Source organism: Haliotis asinina, chromosome 4, assembly GCF_037392515.1.
Source record: "Haliotis asinina isolate JCU_RB_2024 chromosome 4, JCU_Hal_asi_v2, whole genome shotgun sequence".
Lineage (NCBI taxonomy): Eukaryota > Metazoa > Mollusca > Gastropoda > Lepetellida > Haliotidae > Haliotis > Haliotis asinina.
Window position 1 is genome coordinate 14,992,479 of NC_090283.1, and position 16,839 is coordinate 15,009,317.

At 39.4% G+C, this 16,839-nt stretch overlaps 1 protein-coding gene across 1 annotated transcript; it reads left to right on the top strand.

Annotated features, from left to right (window-relative positions):
* The first annotated feature begins 7,414 nt into the window (after positions 1-7,414).
* Positions 7,415-8,524, top strand: LOC137280788 (mucin-21-like). The gene has a single exon (XM_067811995.1). It carries the CDS (start codon positions 7,415-7,417, stop codon positions 8,522-8,524), a length of 1,110 nt encoding a protein of 369 aa, XP_067668096.1.
* The last annotated feature ends 8,315 nt before the right edge of the window (positions 8,525-16,839 follow it).

Sequence of the window (16,839 nt, forward strand, 5' to 3'; positions counted from 1 at the left end):
TTTTCAGAGACGTCCATGCCCTCGAGAGATCCATATTTGTTATATAGCTGAATTCTATTTTCCGAGCCTTTTGGGGTTCTGCCATTTTGCTTTTTGGGAGCATCGTACTTCAGTTTAGTTTTGCTTTTCACGGCTTGCTGACTATCAGATGATGACTGAGACTGTGAACGTGATTGAGAAGACGACGTATGATTAGATGACGGTTGTGAAACTTCCTCTTACGTACTAGGTATTGATTCCGCAGTTTGAGATGATGTAGCAGGATATAGATTCTGTGGAGAGTTGCCTTTTATCCAAGTCAAGTTTGTTTGGCAGCTTGTGGTTGATTTAGATACTTTAGGGCTTAGCTCGATTGGTGTTTTGGTTACTGAAGCATAACTTTCTGTCAGCTCAGATCTCTGTACAAGTTTCTTGGCATCAGAAAAACTAATGTTCTGGGTAAATTTGATCTTGTTGATCTGCATTTGTTCTTTCCAAATTGGATATTCTTTAGAGAAAGAAGAAAGATCACCTTAACAGTTGGTGCATTTCTTAAAAGTACTTGTACAATCTTCAGTTGTGTGTGTCTTCTCACCACAGCGAGCACACACAACAGACAATGTACACGTATTCACACCATGGCCATACGTCTGACATTTAAAGCATCTCAGCGGATTGGGAATGTAGGTGTCAACAGTGATAATACAGTAACCTGCCTTCAAGAACTTGGGAGCAGTTGGTGACGAAAAGGAAAACAGGTAGGTATTTGTTGGAACCGTTTCATTGTTTTTACGTTTTGAAAAGCGTTTTACATAGAGTACACCTTCGTCTTTCATTTCAGTCGCGATGTCAAGTTCTGTCATGTCAGAAAACAACCGGTAACGGTCTCTGATGATTTCTTTGCTCGTGTTTAAAGTCATGTGAGCAGAAGCAGTAACTGGAATGCCAACAAACGATTCTGTACTCAACAAATTGACTGATTGCTGCCGTTTCCCGCACTCAACCTGCAGTGCACCTGAACGTAACCGTTTAATGTTATTACCTTCCCCGGCAATACCTTGAGTACCTTTGGCAACTGCAAACGGGTTCAGTTTTAGAGATGTTTTGTCAACAGTTTCAATCACAAGAAAGCGTGGCCAAAAGTCAGTTGCTCTGGACGGTCGAAGGTCATCATCATCAACATCATTTTCAAGAGGACGTTTGGTATTTTTGGTGGGGATTTCATAAGCCATGTTTAGGGTTGAGATTTCATCATCCGAGCTCCCCACCCACCACGTAGTATCACAAGGACAATGCTAAAAACAAGCGGATCTCCAGCTTGCAGCATCAAGGATACCCGGATGATATACTCAAGTAGAATAATATAAAAGTAATTATTCCACCAGATTGGCCCATGAGCCACCGCCTACTGGGCTTACGACTCTAGGCAAAAACATACATAACATGATGCATTTGAAATGACAGTCTCAAGGACTAAGCATGAAACATTAAATTAACAATTTCATAAATTTTGAGCATACACAGTTGCAGCTCAGGGCATGGTGTGACCAGCCGATAGATAGAACTGGGCCAGTTCTACCACCCGTCTAGGTGCAGTAAGGGCCAAAGTGGTGTGTTGGGCAAATGGAAAGCAGTTGAAAGCCCAAATGCCCTCAACCACCAGGTTCCCGTCCTCCACCGACACGGGACTTAACCCACGGCAAACAGGTTGCCCAATTTAGTCGCCTCTTACGACAGGCAATGGGGTGCTGTAGGCACATTCTGTCCCGGGTCCACACGGAAGAAGAGCACTTAGCGTTACCCAGCACCCACCACGAGGAGGTGGCTCTTCATGGGTGCCGATTGTGGATTCAGATCTCTGATCCTTACTGACTATGTTCCTAGATTATTAGACTAGTGATTAAAGCTTCATCACATCCCAGTTGTCAAGGCAGATGCTCATTTTACTGATCACTGGATTGACAGACCCAAACCGGATTATTTACAGACCGCCTCCACATGGCTGGAATATTGTGATTGCGGTGCGAAACAAAACCCGTCACCTGGTATTAAGAAGACGCCTGTCAATAATCAAGCATAACTTTAACATATATGAGCAATCGAGGCTTATCCGGGTATGCCTGCTGCATTGATCTGTCTGTATATTGTGTCATGTCAGAATAGACCCAAAATTAGTTACATATATTATTCATTCCTAACACAGACACTACAAAGAGATATGTTCCACTGCACCTCAATCTCAAGACATCAATAATAAACTGTGAAAGCTTCTTGAGAGTTTAGGAATCTAAAGATCAATTCCTCAAAAACACTTTCAAACCGGAATAAACACGATAGGGTTGAGTGCTGTTTCTGCTGGTTTATAGCCATAGATATATTATTTACGGTTTCCATGGCACGTGTTAACTTTTACGCCCCTGTCACTGATGATGTATCGCAAATGCTTCACGGTATCGCAATGCTTGCTCATGTTTGTTTATGATCACAATCAAGTCAAGCTGTGTGACAAAGATTTGAGAATAGTAAACTACAAACGCTGAACTACAACGCTTTGTTTGACATAATGAGCGACTTCCTAACGAGTAAATTTGTATTAAAGGTTTATTTTAACCTTTTGAATGTGCTGGGATGTTGTTTCCTGTAGCAGATACCATATCTTTCAGGTAGTAGTGAGGTTATAATTGTAGGGTGATGTGCTCAAATGAGAATCCTATTTTCAGTCGTTATTTTGAAAAAAGTACAATTCTTATATTTTTTTACAGTAGCACATACACATTACAATTCAATTCATAATAACTAACAAACATGTGAATGACAAATTGACCAGTACTTACATAAAATGTCGATATTTGAATTTACGGAAGCAGTATATTTAGTTAATCTGTAACAGTCGTTCAGCTTCCTTTGGATGTATTTTCTCATCTCCGCAGTAGAATAGGCCTTCAGAAACCCATGCTTGCCATAAAAGGCGACCATGATTGTCGTAAGAGGGGACTAATGGGATCGGATGGTCAGGCTCGCTGACTTGGTTGATACATGTCCTCGGATCACAACTGCGCAGATCGATGCTCATGCTATCGGTCACTGGATTGTCTGGTCCAGAATCGATTATTTACAGGCTGCCGTCATACAGCTGGAATATTGCTGAGTGCGGCGTAAGACTAAACTCACTCGCTCATCCATCTCTTGTTGTCATCTCCTTGTGAAAGCATGTATTGCTATTGATGTCATGTTACGTGCTTTATTATTTCTTCCGGTATTAGCAAGAACAACAATTTTCTTTTGACCATTTGAGACATAGTTATATATCTGAGCTTCTGATAACAGTCATTTTTAAAAAAAAATTCCAAACAGGGCGTATATAATGGAATTCCCAGGACACATAAAATATAGATTCCTTTTCAGTAGAACGATAACTGAAAGAATCACTTTCAACGTATCACATTTTATAAAGGCGAGAGAACTATTGACCTCGTTGACACGTGGACTAGACGGGTAAATCCAAGGATCAACAGCATGAGCATCGATCTGCGTATTTCGGATACGATGGCATGTGTCAGCCAAGTCAGTGACCATGACAACCCATGGACTATTGTTGGTGATTAACAAAACCAGTGAATTTTGAAACTCATTTATGTACCTGTTTACATGGACACGCCAGATTATTGTCTTTAATTTGTGGAGTCTGAAACTGGTGTTCTTTAAAGGATATACAGTTTTAGCATGCAATAATATGTAAAGGGAAGTGTCTTCATGTTTCAGAATATATTCTTCATGCCAGTTGCGGGAGAATCTTCACACTGTACAACAACGTGCATTCTTGGAATGATACGAATGAAGTTTGCAGGCGTTATGGACAACAAATGCTCCAACCGAAGACAGCCAAGCAGCTCGAGATGTTCAATTTGTTTTTGACAACATGGGAAGCGGACGGCAGTTTGTGAGTTCATTGTTCACTTGGTCTCAGTGAATGAGTGATTGAGTTTAGTGTTACGCTGCATTTGCAGTATTTCAGCAAGATTAGACTGGATTGCCTTCAGACATTGGAACAGTGTGGAATAGTTATAATAAAAAATATTGTTACCCACGTGGTACATCGTAAAGGTGTTTCATAACAAAGTGTTATCACACATATGTGTCATAACACCTTCGAGTGATTTGATTGGCTAATGCGTGAACTTTGACATTACTGGTAGCACTTTCATCACTCATTCCATTCATGATTTTCATTCAAGTTCTCACACCCGAGAGCATGTAAAACGAAAACACTTCATGGAATTAGATAAAATTTATTTCATTTAGTGTGGTTACTAGCATTATTTTCAATTCTATGATAACTCAAGTTTCTGTAATAAAAACGAAAATAAAACAATCTATAAAAATGCGTAAACAAATATGTCTAGTAGGCCTCTCATGAGTGTTAACAAATATGTCGTCGCCCGTAAAAGTTATTGATTTCGTCAAAATTGACGGACAATTGGTTTGAAGAGTTGTGAATGTTAACCAGAGATTGAATACCTTCTGCGTGTATGTTGTTAGGACTGCATAGTAACACCCAACATCAAAAGACGAGCGGCGCTCTTGTATCTTTTTCACTGCCACTGTCAGCCGCATCCATTCGCGTCTTCCTGCACAAACATATTGTCACTGCCATTCCTCCCGTGGTTTCTTATGTAGGGGTCAAAAGCACTTCCCAGAATCTGAACACAATAGGCTTGAAATCGTCTTCGTTCGAGGGTTTAGGCTGTTTTCGATTGAGTCTTTAACATAAACATCGAACCTCGACAAGTGGGAATTCCAAGCCGAGATGAGAAGGCGTCACTGGCATCCTGCGCAAAGCGTCGCCGAATCATTTACAGTAACTCATCCTCCGATGACGAACATTAAGCTCAACTATTTGAGACATACAGTTCCCTGTTATTCACATTCATCTTTGCTGTTAAGTTTGCCGCGCCTCATTAAATGCTCCCTAGAATCTTCTTCTTTGTGAACACTACTCAACATGACGACTAGCCCGACAGTGATGGCCGACTGACGTTCAGGCAAGATTTAGGTCACATTAGATGCCCCTTTAAACAAGCATGGATTAATGGTGACCAGCTCTAAGACGAATCTTCATAGGTCTGTGGTGCTTAACTATCTTGCAGGAATTCAGATGTCTGGGTTGGTCTCTATGATCTGGAGCCAGACAAAGGGGCACACATGGGCAGACGGTACTGCACTCGATACATCTTTAAACTGGGCAGTGGATGAACCTGACCGTAAAGGGACCGAGAACTGTGTCCGGTACACACGCAGTAGGAATTTCAGCACCATCCCTTGTGGCAGGCTATATGCAACAATATGTGAAACGGAAATTGGTAAGTGCTTGAATAATAGTTAATGTTACCCATTCTGCCATACATTTGTGCGATTGTTTGATATTCCAGCTCTTTGGTGGCGACCTTTAAATAATCGATTCTCGGCCAGACAATCAAGTGACAAGAGCATCAATCAAGACAGCTGGGATTTGACGTATCTTGTTTGTTATTTGGCATCCTACTCAGCAATATTCCAGCTATATGGCAGCGGTTTGCAAATATTCGAGACCAGACAATTTAGTGATTGACATCATGACCAAAGATCAAAGGAATTTGAATACGATGACGTGCATCAACCGAGGCTTCCTGATCCCAAAGCATGACTGACCGAAAAAGTCTTTGATCCGGAGCATTCCCACTAAGTACACATGCCTTGCGATGGTGACGTTGTTTCTGGTAGACACTAAACGGAACGTTACCTTCCTTCCTTAAAGAAGGAGGTACCGATCTACAACTGGCGTTGTGATGTGTTGACATCCACGCTTTGGTTTGTCTACGGTGGCCCCAGTCTCGCTTTGGCGCTACATACGTCGTATAACCATGACACGATGGCATCCGAGGGCGTTGGCAACAGCGTTCTATGTCAATGCCATCTGCATCATCCCAGTTGCTCCTTCCCTCTCTTCAGCTCTTAATCATGGCATGATATCATGCACTCTAGTCTCTCTTTATACCCTGTATAATCATTGTACACGTGAAATTAATTCAAATGGTGCTTGCGATTGATAGAGTGTAAACAGGAAATGAAAAAAGGTAATTTGTCACAGAAGACCTTTTCACAATATCAAAGACTCGCTGTACTTGGTTAAAAGATTCAAACGATCATACTCTACACTACATTTTTTCTTATTTCAACTCTTGAGAAATAGTGACTACAAATGGTTCAACTTTGTCAAAGCAGAATTATATTTCAATCTTTCTTTTTGAACGTCGAAATCATTATTATTGGTTTATTTCAGCATGGTCGAAAATGGGACAAAATATTTCTTCTGAAAAAATCCATGTATCACAGAACTGTTTTCGTGATTTGCATAAAGCTGTATTGTTCAGCTTTCCAGTGAAAGTACGTCATACAGGAAGGGCGGTAACGTTTCTTTTCGACTTTAGTGTGTCTAACCCGGCGTGACGAGCGAACACAGACTGAAGTGAATAACATTAGTATAAATTGACTGGTCAATAGATTTCGAAACTGTTCTGATTTTCTGGTCTTTTCCACTATTGGAATGACCCAACCCCATTATATCGCTTACTCCCCGATGAAAGTGCAAGTAATAGTGTTTGATAATAAAATAATAATAATGATTATCATCAACTTCCAGGATGCTGGTTTACTGAGCAAAAGGAACACGCGGTATCCAGTTTAGAAGTACACTCAAATACAGAACAAGATGTGGACACGTGCAAGAGGACTTGCCTGGAAATGGACAGTGAAGATCAACTTTGTGTTGCCGTTGAACATGATGGCAGTGTCTGTCGAACATACACAGGGAGTTATCATGACACCGCCACTTCTACATCTCATTAGTTGCAGACAAATCCCTAATCAACTGTCTATCTAAAACGATGTTATGATGGTATGTGTGAGATCACATAAAATGATTCTTTAGTAGCACACATTAATTTTGTCGCTTTGAACCTATTTTCTTCATTCCGTTTTTCCTGTTAGGTTTTGTGTTTTTTCTGGTCACTTCTATTATTTCGGGGTTGGTTTAATAATCTTAATGAATATCAGTTCTCTAATTACTTCAGTTATAAAATTATAAGCATATTGAACGTAAATTCCATTTTATGTTCCAGAAAAATTATAACATTGAAGAACAAAAATCCAATTATATGTTTCAGGAAAGTAATAAGGTTATTGAACGAAAATCCCAGTTTATGTTTCAGCAAAATTAGAGGACGAATCTGCGGGTTAACTTCAAAGGAACCAAAGCAGTTATCAGACCACTTGGTCGTCTGCACCGAACGCTGATCATTCGACGACATGGTCTGTTGGAACTGTGAACGTTGTGTTCGGTGGATTTACAAGGATTTTGGGTGGCACTACGACAACAGATGAATCGGCGTCATATGGAATGGCAACATCTTCAGACGGAGTGGCAACATCATCAGATGGAATGACTACATCATCGGATAGGATGGCAATACCGTCATATGGAATGGCTACATCAACAGATGGAATAGCTACATTATCAGATGGAATAGTTACATCAACAAATGGAATGACAACATCATCAGATGGAATGACTACATCATCAGATGAAAGAGCTACATCATCACATGGAAGAGCTACATCATCGGGTGAGCTGGCAACATCATCAGATGGAGTGGCTACATCATCAGGTGGGATGGCAATATCGTCGGATGAAATAGCTATATCATCAGATGGAAGATCTACATCATCGAATGAGCTCGCAACATCTTCAGATGAAATGGGTATATCATTCGGTGGGATGGCAATAATGTCATATGGAATGACTACATCATTAGATGAAATGACTGCATTATTGAATGGAGTTGCTACATCATCAGATGGAGAGGCTACATCATCAGATGAAATGACAATATCATCAGATGGAATGACTGCATTATTGAATAGTATCGCTAAATCATCAAGTGGAGTGGCTATGGGGGAAACTACTACACAGATAGATGCTACACCTAAAGGACTGACAACTTCATTTGAAGGAAGTGCAACATCGTTAGATGGAAGGGTAACGTCGTCCAGAGAAATGGCAACACCAGCAGAGGGAATAGCAACATCATCAGAAGAAATTGGAGTGGCTACATCATCAGATGAAATGGCAACATTATCTGATGGGCTGGCAACATCGTTAGATGGAACAACTACATCATCAGATGGAAGAGCTAAATCATCAGGTGGAGTGGCTACATCATCAGATGAAATGACAACATCATCAGATGGAATGAATACATTATCAGATGGAATTGCTACATCATCGGATGTACTAGGTATGGAGGAAATACAAACAACTTCATTTGAAGGAACTACAACATCATTAGATGGAAGGGTAACGTCGTCCAAAGAAGTGGCAAGACCAGCAGAGGGAATAGCAACATCATCAGAAGAATTAGCGGCATCTTCAGAAGAAATGGCAGCATGGCCAGATACATCAGTGCTGACAGTGATGAATCCCAGTCAGTCAACGTCAACGTCAACGTGAGGTACAACTACGTCTACACTGACCTGATTTCATTTTAATAAGATATTTGTTTTTAGTTAAGTAGTGTCCTTTGCTTTCCATCCATTCACCTCACATCGAACCTCTTTTATTTCCGACATGTGATATTCATGACATAGTCTGTTTGGCCCAAAAGCGGACAGATGAATTGCAGTCGAACTCTCAAACTAATAAGTATATTATACCCAATGCAACGCTGATGATAATCTAAACATCAAACTAACTACATGGGCTTACTGTAGAATATATGTCGTCAAATGTGAAAAAAAGACAACTGTTTAACAGCAATAAAATATTTACACAGTCCGCTATTTGTTACGAGTGCAAGGAGAGGAACAGCCAGATGTGCGATGGAAAGCAAAGGTAAATGAATAAAGAACGATGACACATGCCTCGCGTGCACAGGACTGTTTCTCTCCTTAAAGATCACATATAAAGAAGAGTATTGCAAAGGCATAAATCATTTATTAGCATCGTTATAAATGAAATCCTGTCATTAAAACTACTCATTTCGGCATTTAATTACCTTAAATCGGCCTTTTTACCAGCAGTGCATAATTCTCTCCCATGAACGTAATTTCAACCAATCAGACTGGCACGCCTCCCTGAGGTATACCCATGTGAGCTGCCGTAATATTTAATGCATTGCCGAGGGCAGATTATCTTGTTTATATGTTTGTCTAAATCTGCAATCGCGACAGCTGTTTTGAAAAATGAAAGCTTTATGTTTCCACAATCTAATGCCATTTAGTCTTGTCACCTGCTTTGCTTTTTCGTCAGAGATACAACTTGTTTTCATCGACGATTCCGTCAAAATCGCTTCTTGTCATAATGTTTATGTTTATGATTCAAGAACATACTAACTACGAGTAGGAAGTAATTTTGATCTTTTAACTTAATAAAGCAAACCATAGTATTTACTTATTCTCAAACTGACTTTAGACAGAGGAGCGGCGATCTACGAGTAGGAAGTAAGTTTGATCTTTTAACTTAATAAAGCAAACCATAGTATTTACTTATTCTCAAACTGACTTTAGACAGTGAAGCGGCGATCTTAAAAATGGCTGCGCCCTGTGGCGAACATCCACCAGTTTCAGTGTAAATGCGATTTAGGATTGTTTTCACCGAGTTACAAAATCTAAACTACTTTGTACTGGTAGCAAAATATGTATTTGAGTTCTGGACAATAACATTTTGCGTGGCATTGCTTATTTCTTAACAATGTCACTCTTGGAAGCGAGGTGGGTGTCAATATTATTCCCACTTCTACCACAACCTCGCTTCCGAGAAAGAAATCGTTGTGTTACAAGTTGTGTCATGCGAAATCCTTCATCTACTACAAAATCCATCAGTCATTTACTACAACTAGTTAGTGGTTTTAAATTCTTTAACTCAATGAAAGCAAACTTAACAACAACAACACAACGACAAGGCATGTCTTTGTTGACGTCTGGTAATTAGCAAATCGACGAGCTTGTCACATATTTAATATGGACAGACGAACATGTTTTATTTAAGAGTCACATGATGTGTTACAGGTAAAATAGTATTTCACTTGTTTTAGTAAAAACATATCACAAAGCCATAATATTGGCATAACGAGATACTGCTAAACATAAAAAAAATTACAGATAACAAATTGGACGATTGTGTTCATAGCATACATAAAAGAGTACTTTCGTAAAATATATCCTACGTATCATATCGTGACTACTATCGGCTAAAGGTTTAAGAACCTTCATTTCAGTATTATTCATTATCATAATAAATTTCAAATGATCACTATCATCTGAGCTCAATTAAAGGGGCTATAAATGTCGATGGAAGTGTCCATTAAGCACACAAAAATTTGTAGTATATATCAAATATTGACGTCATCTGTACTCACATTAACTTGCGCAATACAAACGTTTTCACGAATCCGTCCAAATAAGACATTTTTAAAACAAACCTCAAGCATGCGCTCTCCTGTTTCATGACGTGTCTATGACGTACGTTAATTTTTAATGTTTTATCAGGCCCAGACTATGAAACTACCAGTAGAAGATGTGTTTGGGTTCCATCTGACGGTCTGCCTGTGGAAGAACTGAATACGCTTATCCAATCACTTGTTTTGGAGAGGAAGACACTCTCGACCTACAAACGTTCGAAGACATCGGCTAAAGACGATCGGCCAACTGCTCAAACAATCGGACAGACTGGGTTGGCCCCATTTGTCCTCGGCTTTGTGGTAGTGGTCCTTATGGACGCAGTTAGACTCGTTAACTGGCTTAACATGCGAAGGAGGAGAAGCCTGCCCATTCCAAACGCATGAGAACCATTCTTTTCAAGTCAGCGTTCAGCGAATCAGACAATGTATGCTTGTGCACACATTTTAAATTTTGAAATGTACTATGTTATAATCTCACCTATTTTTTTAGCTTTTCTGTACTTGATATAACAGATCTGTGAATGTGAAATTCGTAAGGCTTTGCTACAATATAATGCCACTTTAAGTTTGGTGTGTAATCCAAAAGATCTGTGCTGACTTTGCTTGCTATATCGTGTCTGTGAATTTTAAATGCGAAACGTTTATCAATGGCAGTTAATAATTTGTGGATTATAGCAGATAGTTTGTGTTAAATCTCATTGCAATATCTCGTCTGTCAATCTGATGTAATAAATTATGCATTTATATAGCGTCAGCTTATCCAGAAAGTACTCCTGCTCAAGAGCGCTCAGTCGTACGGTCTTTTGAAGAGGATGGTCTTCAGTGTGGACCAGAAACTGCTGACGTTTTCAGATCGCCTGACATCCACTGGTAGCCATTTCCACAGAGCAGCTCCTGCTCTGCTGAAGGTTCTGCCAGCATATGTGATGGTCCGAAATGGTGGAACTGTCAGCATTTTCTGGTCAGCAGATCTGAGTGTACGTCCAGGCTGGTGTATGGTTGTCAGTTCTTGCAGGTACATCCACTTGTACACAAGTGTTAGACGTTTTTTTGTCTCACTGTGAGCCAGCGTAGCTCTTTCAGGACTGGTGTTATGTGCTCATGCATACGAGTATGGGTAATGAGTCTGGCAACCATGTTTTGCACAGGCTGTAGCTTGTCAAGATGCTACTGCTGGGGGCCATACAGGAGACTGTTGCGGTAGTCTAATGTGATGTTACAAATGCATGTACAAGACTTTTTAGGGCAGCCTCGTCTACATATTTCCTGATCTGTCCGATGTTTCTGAGTTGGTGGTATGCATTTTTGCAGATGTTGCTGACATGCTTCTCCGTGCAGAGGGTTGAATCAAAGATTACCCCCAAGTATCGAGAGTGCTTGTTTGGCTCAACAGTGGTGCCGCCAATGATATTGCTGGAATATTGCTTAGCGCGGCGTAAAACTAAACTCGCTCACTTTATGGCAGATATGTTGTGCTCTGCTTCCTGTTTTAAATTCGAAATAGGTAACGTTTTATTAGCGATACTGCTTTATTGTTGGTGTGATATGGCAAATCTTCTGTGGTAGTCTGTGTATTATATCTTGTCAGTGATATCCGCAACGTTTATCAGTGGTGCTATGTTGTTACCGTCATGTGGCTTTGTTGATTAATTGTGAGCTATTTGGGATTTTGTATCGGTTCTGTTTTTTCAATATCCTACGTTTATCGGTTTTACTCAATTGTAATTATGCTAACTATCAGAGGTTCATAGGGTCTGTAATTTGAAACAGGCTGATAATGTTGCATAATTAAGACTTTTTTTCTTTGTTATACCATGTCCATCCTTAATTGTTACCGAGTTATGGCTGATATTTTGTGGTACTTTTGGTTCCTTTGTTGAGTCTCTCTATTTGCAATATCCATCGTTTATCAATTTCACCCAAAAGTAAGTGTCATTTCAATATCCCACGTTCATGCGTTTTACGCAATTGTAATCATGCTAATCAGCGTTTATAGGGTCTGTAACAGGTCACATCTAATAATGTTGCATAATTAGACTCTTTTCTTTCTTATACCATGTCCATAGTTAATTGTTAGTGCGTTATGGCAGATATTTCGTGGTACGTTTGGTTCCTTTATAGGGTCTCTCTGTTTTTGCAATATCCATCACTTATCAGTTGCACCCAAATGTAAGTGTTCTAACCATTAGTGTTTAAATCGGGTCTGTAATTTGAAATTCGCCACTCCTATCAATATTCGTGTGGCAGTCGCCCGTACTGTTATTTTCGCTATCCATTTTCAATAAAATTCATTTTTCCAAGTGTGACATTTCTTTGACTGTTCAGTATATTTCGTGTTAATTTTTATTCTTGTACCCGGCCTGTCAATGTGAAAAAGATACCATTTATCAACCTAATTGTTAGAGTGATCAATAGCACATGATGTTATTATCATCTTTTTATCTATTTATCTTTTCATCAATAATGGTTAATTGTTTTGGTGTTGTGGCACATATGTTTTCCTGTATACTAGTATATGCACATATGCTTTCCTTTCCTGATTTTTGTATGGGTTCTTTGAATTTGAAATAGGCCACGTTCATCAACACAGTGTAATTGTCCATCATCTATACAAATGTCGTTAAAGAGATCAAACACCAATTTAAAAGTTTAATCTGTCCTAGTACATATATGTGCTTTCTACATGTTTTTATTTTTCAAATAAATAAGCAAAATGTTTGATATGGATCATTCTTCGGGTCAATATTCGAGTCTGGACTACACAGTTCAGTCCAGTGATGAGCAGCAGGAGCATTGATCTGCGCAATTGGGAACCAATGTCAACCAAGTCAGGGAGCCTGCTGGGAACGGACAACATGTGCCGATCAGGTCAGGGAGCCTGACCATCCGATCCCGTTAGTCGCCTTTTATGGAAAATATGGGTTGGTAAAGGCCTATTCTACCCTGGACCTTCACGGGTTGGTTACATCATAAACATCATTATCACAAATGGGGAGTCTGGGTCTGACGGAACCAAAGATTGTCATAGTGACCTAAAAACAGTTGATATAGTACATATCAGTATCCTTCTTCAGCTTTTCTACCTTGGATGGTGCCTTTTACATCTCCGACTGTGAAAACCTGGAACATTTGTTTCATAATCCATACCCTACTCTCTTCCTTAGTCTTTTGTCTGAATTTTATTTCGTTGAAGATGACCTATCCGTGTCGGAAACAAAAGCGAGGATGGTATACAATTCATAACCCTTGTTTGTGGTATCGTAAAATCAGACTTTCCACTGTCAGCCGTATGATTCCAATCTCCGGATTATCTGAATCTCAGTTACATGGCTGACATATCGTCTGAATGCCGCGTTAAGAATGAGTGAGCTGAGTTTAACTCAGCACTCAGGAATATTCCAACTTTATGGTAAATAATAAATCAACTTTGGAACAGACAATAAAGATATCAACCGCACGAGCATTGATCTACGAGCTGGGATACCAAGTCAGCGAGTCTGACCATCCGATCCCGCTATCCGCTAATGTGAACCAAACTCAGTGGGTAATATCAGTAATGAGTGAGAAACAGAAATAACATTATTACAGCTAGTCATGATCACAATCATCAACACGATGCCAATAATAGTTCCAGGTAAACATGTAAGGAGATAACTCCGAAATGTTAAAAATGTCGTCAGCATTCCTAAATTACCTTTTAAGACATACCTCACAATTCGCCCCTTTCCGCAATCTCCAGGCAGACCTGTCCCCGTCTCGATGCTTGGTATGTTAAAAAATAGGAAATACTAATCTGAACGAGCGTGATGATTGACGTGCTTTGATAGAAACAAATTCATGAAAAAAATATATATCGTCATATTTAAATTTCAAAGACCATAGCATCCAGAGGCGTGTTAGTAGGAATAAAGTAATCTATCATAGTCAAACAATAGGTAACTATTGACATTCCACAACTATGAATGACATTCCAGAATCAGTCAAAAGAAATTCCTTCAGACTCATCTAGGCTCAACCTTAAAATATGTAGGTTCGTTATGAATGAATGGTTCAAGACTGTCATCATACAAAACTAAAATCAAAAGACATTCCTACAAGTTCTCCCAGGTGCATACAGGTTCGCTAACTCACATTCCATAAGTGTGACATTTAGACAATACACATTCCTTCTATACACTACTAAATTGAAAATTCTATACAGTATCAAATTCTTATCTTAATAATTTCAAGTATTGTCTAAGAATTGTTTACAATAGAATAATGACAAAACGTTTTAAATTTGCATCTATTTCATTCACTTAAAGCAAATTCATATCATTCTATATCTCTTATCCAATCAAACTAAATGTGTATTACTCAGCATCCAATCAGAAAACAATTCCTTCCACACAATTTTGTCACCTTTTAGCTATTTCAAATCAGTTTCATCAGTATCTTAGTATCATGACGCAGAAAAGTGTGGATGTGAAAGATGTTGCTCTCTCCTCAGTGGAGAGATTTGACGATGCACTTCTGAAAGTGAAGGACATTCTGGATAGTCAAGTTTATCTGCATGAAATTATGATGAGATCGAGTGTGTTGTACAAAACCATTTATACTGACAAGACCAAAACTTAAGAAGGGAAGCTTCAACCAATGTCACCTCCTTTCTTGAAATGGTTGACGGATTACACTGATCTCATAGGATCTTTCTCATCTGCTGCTGCTGAGCACCGAACTTCAGAGAGAGGAACAGCACAGAAAACAGTTGCTCCTAAGAAAAAGAAGAGAAGCAGAAAAACCATGGAGGATGATCTATTTCAACCTCATGTAAAGAAGCCAAAGAAGCAGCAGGTTAAGAAACAAAGTAAGTGAGTTGAATTTTGGGAAACTGACGTGGACAAAATAAAAGTTCCATATGTAAACATACTGTGCAACTTGTGTGATAGTTCGCTGGTAGGAGGTGCTCAGTTACCATTGTTGAGACATATTGACTTGAGGTTGGGACCTGACATCGCCTTTGCAAACGAATAAAATATTCATGTGGTATTGAAAGAATCACCTGTCATAGAAACTGTTATAAAACCCAGTGTTGAAGTAGGCTTGTCATTCTTGAGCGAGGATACCACTGCAACACTTCACTTACAGTGATATCCATTTGCAAGTTACTATGGAGGACTATCCTCTCTATGTCCCCCACTATGAAACATTACTTCAAGACACTGAGCACAAGTAACCAGCAATACCACAAAGGAAAATTATCAACTACAGTTAGAGCACAGAGCGCAGTAGAGAAAGCAGATGCCAAAGACAGACGTCGCAAGTCATTAAAACGAGCTGCAGGTGGACAGATCATCACTTCCAACAGGATAAGTCAGCCACACAACACTACTCCTTCTAAGCTAACGTTTTGAAGTGCACACCTGTTGCAGGAAACAATATATTCAGTTCACACATGCTTGACTGTGATTCTTTCATCACAAGGGATACAAAACGGAGGATCCTCACCTTTTAACAAGTACTCAGGTGTATACCGCGTATGGCCAATGCGACATCATCGCATAATGACCTCCTCAAATCTGGACTGACAACCCAAGTAGGTGTAACCAATATACGGTTTTATTTCATGTAATTTATTGATACCTACTTGAGTGTCCCACTTCTTCCGCATTAGATCACGGATATAAGATCTAATTGTAGCTTTGCAATCTGAATATGGAATTAGAAGTGGAGTCACAGATTTATTGAGTGCTGCCTTAGCAGCAAGATAGCCAGTGTATTCCCTGAAATGCCTACGTGGCTGGGTAACCAACAGAAGACGATGTCGTATTGGCCAGTGGCAAGATTATTATACAATTCAATAATTTCAATTAAAAGTGGATGTTTTACAAGAAATATTTTTAATAGCTTGAAGGCAAGAAAGAGAGTCGGAATAGATTATATATTGTGTACGTTTAGGGTGTCCTTGAATATATCTGAGTGGGTGAGTGAGTGAGTTAATATTTAACGTCACATCGGGAATATCTCAGCCATATCGTGACGAGAACGTTAAATACTGAAATGAAATATATGGATACTATAAAAACCTGTCAACGACGGACAGTAACACAACTAGAATATCACAACTGGAATTAAAACTAGTGTGGAATGTTAAAACTAATATCACTATTCGGACAATACAACATAAAATCAGGCTATAGATTGCCAACAACTGAAGGTAGATCACCATACTAGGGGCCATGGGGACTTACAGTACCTTTGCTGCCTGCATGGACCCTAGTTGGATTTACATCATCCCCTCAGCTGTCAGCAATTTAGTCACATCTAGCCAAAAATTAAAAATACACATATACTACGATTAAGAACAGTGGAAAGTTTAAATTTACTG